The 8115-nt window shown below is 45.9% G+C and overlaps 1 protein-coding gene across 2 annotated transcripts in view; it reads right to left on the reverse strand.

Annotated features, from left to right (window-relative positions):
- FUT10 (fucosyltransferase 10) overlaps positions 1 to 7846 on the reverse strand; it is a 132845-nt gene extending 124999 nt beyond the window's left edge. The window contains exons 1-2 of one of the 2 annotated variants that reach the window (XM_027529709.1): positions 7490 to 7846; positions 251 to 604 (exon numbers count right to left, since the gene is read on the reverse strand). In XM_027529709.1, the coding sequence (XP_027385510.1) occupies positions 251 to 331 (81 nt within the window). In that variant the 5' untranslated portion in view covers positions 332 to 604; positions 7490 to 7846. The remainder of the gene's footprint in view (positions 1 to 250; positions 605 to 7489) is intronic. The other variant, XM_027529708.1, reaches the window with a different exon arrangement.
- Positions 7847 to 8115: the final 269 nt, after the last annotated feature.

Genomic DNA, 8115 nt, shown 5'->3' on the forward strand with positions numbered 1-8115 from the left:
TCTTAAAACTAGGATCCTGCGCGTCACAAACTGATTTCCCGACTCACTGATCTTGTTTCTACCTACCACATCCACTCACTAAATCTCAATTTCATATGTTATAAAAAGAAAGTATTTTTCTTGCCTTAGACAGAACATCCTGACCCTGAGAGATGAAGCAAAAAGTAAAGTCCTTGGCGAGCATGGGATGGGGGTGGGGGTAGGGGTAGAGGCCCAGGAATCAACACTACACGACCCAAGCTCTTGGTACCTGGAGTGTGATGAGCAGAAAGACGGTAGCCATGACGCACAGGCAAAATGCCAAAAGCTTCCCCCTCTGAATCCGCACCATGCTGCCCTGCCCTGGGTGACTGACAGAGGGCGAGCCTGGTTACCAGGTGTTCTCGAGTCGGCCCGCAGACCAAGACAACTTCACGTGGAGGAACCATCTGCGTGCCAATTTCCTCCGCTGCCATTCCTGCTGGGACCCCGGCTCCATGAAGGACTGAGAAGTGAGGTTCTGAGGGCGCCCGGCTTGGCATTGAAAGGGAACAGCATGCAGTCTTCTTAAGCTATCATCAGAGCAGCTGGGGATTCTTTAAACCAGAAGACATCCAAAAAATATCTGTAACAAATGAACAATAGTTTGGCCTTAGCACAGGAGATTTTATTAATGCAGTCTTGCAGGGCTGCAGTGTAGAAACAAAAAGCTTTAAAACTAAAAGGAATCTTTGGGATCATTTAGACCTAACACCTCACTCATAGATAAGGACACCAAGACCAGAGAGGTGAAGAGACTTGCTCGAGGTCATACAGTCCATTAGAGGAGAGTGAGAGATCGACAATCAGGTCCCGAGACTAAAATGATGCTTCCACTTAATTTTCTTTGCCATCAGACTGGAATTCCAAAAGTCACTGACATGTGATCATTTCCTTTCATCTAAGTTTCAAAAGAACAGAGAAGTGGAGCAGAAATAGCCGTGACTGTCCACTCAGTCCTGTAAAAATTAGGGAAAGAACAAAAGTTTCAGGCTTTGCTCAGAAATGGCAAATGATTGACTAACCTCAGTTCCCACCAGGGAAAACCACTTTGGCCACAACATAAGGAATTTAGATTACTGCTTTATTTGCTTAGTCTTTTTTTTATTTTTTATTTTTTAAATTTTATTTTATTTTTAAACTTTACAATATTGTATTAGTTTTGCCAAATATCGAAATGAATCCGCCACAGGTATACCCGCGTTCCCCATCCGGAACCCTCCTCCCTCCTCCCTCCCCTGCCCTCCCTCTGGGTCGTCCCAGTGCACCAGCCCCATATTTGCTTAGTCTTTTACACCAAGTGCACTAAAGCAGTGGATTGTGTGGGCAGTATGGTTCTCTGGATGTCTTGGAATAAGGTGTCCATCTATCTGAAATGGATGGTCTTTTCCAAAAGCTTTTCAAATGAACTAAATAGTCCCACAGAATGCCTCTTATCCCTGGGGTTCCCTAAAGTCAAACATGCTGAGCAAACCACACTGTGTTCAGAGGAGAGCAAGGATCCACATTTCAGAGGAAGGGTGTGCTCCAAGGGCCCGGTCCTAAGATCTGACTGTACACCTCTCAGATATGGAACTGAAGATCCAATGAGCAATACACAAGTGATGCAGAATTCTGCTTTAAAACCTTGGTTTTAAAACCCTCTCACGCATCTACCTTGATCAACTTTTAAGTCCAGGCTGTTTCTTCCCCTCAGCAACAAAATGACTCTTGGTCTCAGAGACAGCCAAAAGCTCTTTTTTTTTCATCCGCGGAAGTCTTACAATCCACAGGGTCTAGGAAAACGGGCTCCTGTCAGCCTGCCAGGATTCAAATCTCAACTCCTCAGACTGTCGGTGATTCCACGATTCAATTCCCAAAATACAGGTCATAGAGGTGCCCAATTAGAGAGTTACTGTGACAATTCTATGAGGTAAAATTGATAAAACACTTATTTCAGAGCCTGACACAAAAGAAATATCCAAGAAACGTTTGCTCTTCTGATTCTCATTCTGGGCTTCCCTGGTGGCGTAGCAGGTAAACCATCCACATGCAACGCAGGAGACACGGGTTCCATCGCTGGGTTGGGAAGATCCTCTGGAGAAGGAAATGGCAACCCACTCCAGGATTCTTACCTAGAGAATTCCATGGGTCAGAGGAGTCATGGGATACAGGGCTACAGTCCACTGGGGCACAAAAGATTCAGAGACAAATGAGCGACTAACACTTTCACTTTTTCACAAATCATGCCAGAAGAATTTAAGGTTACAAAAATCTCTTTCATCCAAAGAATCTCAATAGAGGTCATAGTTCCCAAATGAGATGTATACAGTACGGTCTCGAGGACTGAGCTGTGGGTAAACACCCAGCACTAAAGAACAGAATCAGCTAGGGTAGCTGGTCTGATGATTTAGAGCAGGCAGCAGCCAACCAGGCCTTGGGGCACATCAATCTAATACACATACTGCACGAGTTACCCGGGAGTTTGTCATCAAATCAGCGGTTCCCTGACAGGGGGGACAGATGGACCTGCAGAGAGCACCCTGAAGGCCGACAAGCTCTAAGACAAAGGGACCCCAAGAAGAAAGCTCTCTTCTGTTTCCTCATCGCCCTCAGGGTGAATCTCAGACCCTCACTTCTAAGAGAGCCCCCCCCAGAACACCCCTTCTCAGGCTGGAGCAGTGTGTGTTTGCTCAACCAGGTCGATAACAGCTGAAGTGGACTCACTAAGCGACCCGCCTGACCCAAGCGCTGAGCTCTGAGACGCATCGTTGGGCCATGCACACGGCCTGGGGCCGGCCATCTGCCGCCTGGAGAGGGGTCTGGAGCTGAGAGTCACCACTGCATAGTCCTGCAAGGGCTGTCCCGTTAAAAGCAGCAACACTTTCAGCCCAAAATCATTTCCAGGTTCTCTGTTTTATGTTGAATTAAAATGGACAGGAGGGAGACTGGACATCTTGGTGAATTAGCAGCCTGAGGATGCCAGCTTCCCACACGGCCCCAGCCATGCAGGGCTGGTCCCCGGTGTGGGTCAAGGGTCTCAGCCATGGGACTCAGGTGATTTCTGCCCTGTGGTCCTGAGTGGAAAATGAGTAGCCAACCCTGGGTGACACCCACCAGGGAGCTCTGGGAAGTCTTAGATCCTCTCTCCTCTAGTAACTGGTGAGTCATTTGGGTTAATAGTAAAGTGAAGTCGCTCAGTCGTGTCCGACTCTTTGCGACCCCATGGACAGTAGCCCACCAGGCTCCTCTGTCCATGGGATTTTCCAGGCAAGAATACTGGAGCGGGTTGCCATTTCCTTCTCCAGGGGATCTTCCCGACCCAGGGATCAAACCCAGGTCTCCCACATTGTAGGCAAATGCTTTACCGTCTGAGCCACCAGGGAAGTCATTGGGTTAATAATTGACTCTTAACTGAGTTTGAGGTTATGCCAGGGGGAGTCTTTTGAAGGAATATGTCTAATTACCAGACATGTTATTCACACCAAAGTGTCGTTTCTCAAACGAAAACATTCCAAGATGTTTTCATTTCATAATATATAAAATCCTCGGAGCATCCCTTAAGTAGGGGCTGCTGTCCTAGGAAAGACAGATGACATGGCAGGCAGTTAGGAAAGTCTAAGGGCCTCTGGACAAATCTCCAGGCAATTTTGAACTAATTGCCTTTGACTCTACTTGACTTCACCAACACTCCATATCTATTCCTACTTGCTGACTCCAAAAGCCTGATAAGGACTTCCCCAGCAGTCCAGTGTTAAGACTGTGTTTCTAGGTCAGGTTCGATCCCTGGTTGGGGAACTAGGCTGCCACATGCTTTTTGGTGTGGCAAAGAAAAAAAAAAAATCAAAAGTCTGATAACTAGGATTTCTGACCTGCTAGCATCCCCCACTCAGCTCAGAGATGTTGTTGGAATGTAGACTGGGTATCTCTCCTCTGATTAAAATCCATCAACGGATTTCAATGCCAAGTGTTCAAGATAAAGACCAAATTCATTAGCTTAGAAAACAAGAGTCTCTGGACTCCGCCCTACTTCTCCACCTTCTACCTGACAAGCCCTTTGTTCTAACTGTTCGTGGAATATAGTTTCTTGTTCTGTGCTCTGGTCCCTACCTGCAAGACCCATACCTCTTTCAGAGCCATTCTGGGCATTCAAGGCTATCTGCTTTGAGAAGCTTTACTCCACCCTAGTGCCAGGTCAGATGATATATGGCCATTCATTGGGCTTATTTCTACTACATCAGTGGACAGAATGCTGGGGGAGGTTAGGCAACTCTTTAAAGCTGCTTTATTGGATGAATATAAAATAACCGTTGAACATTAAAAAGTTGACCAGTGTTGTTAATTTGCAGAAAGACTGTCCCTTGGGCACCTGATGAGCATGGTGTGGTGGTTCCACAGTTTCCCTTTTCGTCTCATTTTCTTTATTAACGCTTATTTGTGTTAATGTGTTCCTCACTCTTTTTTAATGGACTGCATACTTTGTTGAGCTTTTTTTTCTTTTTTTTTTGAGTGGTGCTCTGCCTTACAGATTTCTGTCTGGGAGGGTCATCCTCTTGGACCAAGCACACATTGCAGGAGAGACAAACAGAGACTCACGAGAGAGAAAGGGATACTGGCAGCTGCTGGAATCAAGACTGGTGATTAGGGGCTTCCCTGGTGGTCCACTGGCTAAGGCTCCATACTCTCAATTGCAGGGGTGCCAGGTTCAATTCCTAGCTGGGGAACTAGAACTTGCATGTGGCAACTAGAGAACTCCCATGATCCCACATGCTGCAACTAAGAGCCAGAGCAACCGAATAAATAAATAAATACCCTTTTTTTAATTAAAAAAAAAAGACTGTATTAATAAAAAAGATTAATGGGAGGATGGAAGTGGCAGCATGAGCACCTTCATTCTTCTACTCCTGAAAGTGATGCCATTCTTAAATTCTTAAATTCCAGACACAAACTGAAGCACCCAAGGTATACAGTATTAATACAATCTCACTTAGTGGGTCTAGTTTCTAGATAAAAACAAACCCACTAAAGAACTAAACAAAAAGACTGACATGAAGACCCAAACAGAAGCATTCAAAAACAATAGGTTTTTTAAATGGAAGACGGGGGTCCACTATTGGGAAGATTCTGTATGACACTAAGAGCTGAGCTGCTTTTTCCTTGGAAGGTGTTCTTTATAACTGTTCTTTCTCCAGGAAGGTCTTACTGGTTATTCTGTAACAATTTTCCTTTCTGGCAAAGATAGGAACTAAAATTCCTCAGCTGCTTTGATCATTCCTGTAATCATGAGTGAGGAAACAATCAAATAACATGATAAAATCTGGCTAATACTTCATGTGCCCAAAAACAAAGAGCTGGAACAAATGATCTTCTGGGGATCTTCATCCCAAAATTAAGTTCTCTGATCTCATGAACAGTGCCCAGGAACACTCCATAGAAGAAAAGCCAATCAAGTAAAGAGACAGTAATCGGGACAAGTGGAGTCATCACAAACTAAAGATTTCTGGAAATATAAAACAAGAAATATTTCATATGACAATTTAGGGTTACTTGATCTTCATTCTCCTTTTGACTAATTCAGCATTACTTTTAAAAACTGAGATCTTATTTTCAAGTAAATAAATATCTGAAAAATACTGTCAATAAAGATGAACTTAATTGTTTTTAATTTAAAAAAATTCATAGTCAAGAACTCTACTACAAATGTTTATTGTATTAATAGAATGCTAAGCAGTATGTGAAATAGGTACTGGATTTAATACTGAAAACAATTCTTTTCTAAAAAATATAATTGCTTTACAATGTTGTATTAGTTTCTGCTGCAAAATGAAGTCAATCAGCTACATGTGTACATATATCCCCTCCCTCTGGGACCTCACTCCCACCCCCAACCCCTCTTACCCAACTAGGTCATCACAGAGCACCTGAAATCAACTTTTTACATTCCAAATTTAGAAAGTATTTAAATATGGGTTGGAAATGCCTGCAAACTGAGCAATGCTTACACTTATATGAATAACATCATTGTTTGTCAAAACAATATGTTCATTTTCTTTATTTCCTAACTTTATTTCTGGTTTGAAATTTTTTTCAAATATGTTGTTTGTGGTAAGATAAAACTTGAAAACTACTTTTTTTTAAACTGAAGAGTAAAAGATGAGCCATAAGAACAGTAACGGTTGAGACTGTGTATTTAAATTCACTGTTACACACTGCCATCTAGCAGGAAGGCAGCAAATGAAGTCACCACAGCAATTTCAAAAAAGGGGCTGACTTAAAAGATGCAGCCTCCTCTTCAGGCAGGAGAGGGAGAAAGTTCTAACACTGAGGCTAGACTGGTTTCTCTGCCACTTCATTGTGCAAATACCCGGGGTTGCTTATTCAAGGCAGAGAGACAGGATCCAGGTCCTCCTCTAGAGACCACGTGGGCCGGGCAGGAGAAACAATGCCCCAGTTGTAGAGTGACGTCACTAACACGTCCACGAGTGGCCCTGAGCGTCAGGGGTGGGGGCGGGTCTCATCTTCAGTGAATGGAGGACATAAAAGGGGAGCGAGGTCCTGAAGACCAACTTGCCAAATTCAAAACTGCACCTAGCCCTCAACTGAAATAAACAACCCAAGTCCGGACATGAATACTACTCTCCCTGACTATCTCTGACCGCTGTGCGGACGCGGGTGAGGGGGGGATTCTGTTGGTGGTGTTGGGGGTTTGGAGGGGGCAGCCTGCTGGAGCCATGGTGTTAAGAAAAACAGTCATTTTGCGTGGCATTTGCTACATATTATAGAATCATTAAGAGTCCCAGGAAACGTCTTAAAATCACGCCAATGTTCTTTCCATAGCTTACATAAAATGTGTTCTATTCTGAGGATGCTAATCGGGTACCAAAATACTTAAGAAATGGCTTGCATATCGTAGGCAAAGCCTGCAGATCCGGGGTTTTCCCAGAGCATCTTCTGCCTTAAATAGGCAACGCTCTCCCCAACTGGACAGCCAGCCTCGCTCCTACTTCAGCACACAATTCTAGCAACAAGTGATGCTCGACTCAAGACAGGGAGAAGGAAGCTGTTCACAGCGCACAGAGGTGGAGTTAGATTCTGGAGTTAGTGGGGCTGGGAAGATGGTGGCAGACCGGGGAGGGATGCGAAACGTTCCTTGGGGGGAGGTGCGGGGACGGGGGAGCGGGCGGGAAACCGCTCTCGCCGAGGCCCCCGCACATCACCTCCCTCCCACCTGTGCTTTTCAGCAGCCAGATGGGTTTGCATCTCAGGGAGGGTCCCTGGAAAGCGCTGCCCAAGGCTTCCCAAAGCGGACGCGGATACTTTCTCAGGACACACACTCCCTTCTGGGCACAAAGAGGTTTCCCTGGGGCTGTGAGTTCGGTGAGCAGAGTCTCAGCTTCGGCGCGCCTCTTTAAAGTCTCTTTTTGGTTCTCCGCACCGAGACCCTGCTCCCACCAAGCCATCGCTCAGGAAAGACCTTGAAGATGCTACTCACCGCAGCGCGGAGAAGGAGGTGCGCTCTGCCGGGTGCAGCCCCGCAGTTTTTCACTTTCGGTTCGCTTCCCAGCCGCAGCTCGAGCGAAGACTCGGAGAGGAGATTTGAGAGAAGGGATAATAACCCCGAGCGCGTCCAGGCCCGGTGATCCTGGATCCGGGTTTTCGCGCGGATGCCGCGTTTAAAAGCCTGCGGGACCTCCTTGCCCGGGAAACACCTCCCGGCCCCTCCTTTGCCTGTCCCAGGCGCTCCACCCTCTGGAAAGCTCCTGGAAGGCTCCCAAGATCCTCTTGTAAAGCAAGTTGTTGTTTTAGTCGCTAAGTCGTGTCCGACTCTTTTGTGATTCCATGTATTGTAGCCCGCCAGGCTCCTCTGGCCGTGGGATTTCCCAGTAAAGAATACTGGAGTGGATCGCCACTTCCTTCTACAGGGAATCTTCCGGACCCAGGGATCAAATCCGGGTCTCCTGTATTGACGGGAGGGTTCTTCACCACTGAGCCACCAGGGATTTTTGCTTCTCAAACTCTGAGCGCAGCTCATTCAAAGTCACCTATCCAGGAAAATTGAGAACATTTTAAGCAAAGCAGAGGCCTTGGTACCTTTCATCAGCTGTCAGTGTTAGGTAG

Source organism: Bos indicus x Bos taurus, chromosome 27 (genome assembly GCF_003369695.1).
Source record: "Bos indicus x Bos taurus breed Angus x Brahman F1 hybrid chromosome 27, Bos_hybrid_MaternalHap_v2.0, whole genome shotgun sequence".
NCBI classification, from domain to species: domain Eukaryota; kingdom Metazoa; phylum Chordata; class Mammalia; order Artiodactyla; family Bovidae; genus Bos; species Bos indicus x Bos taurus.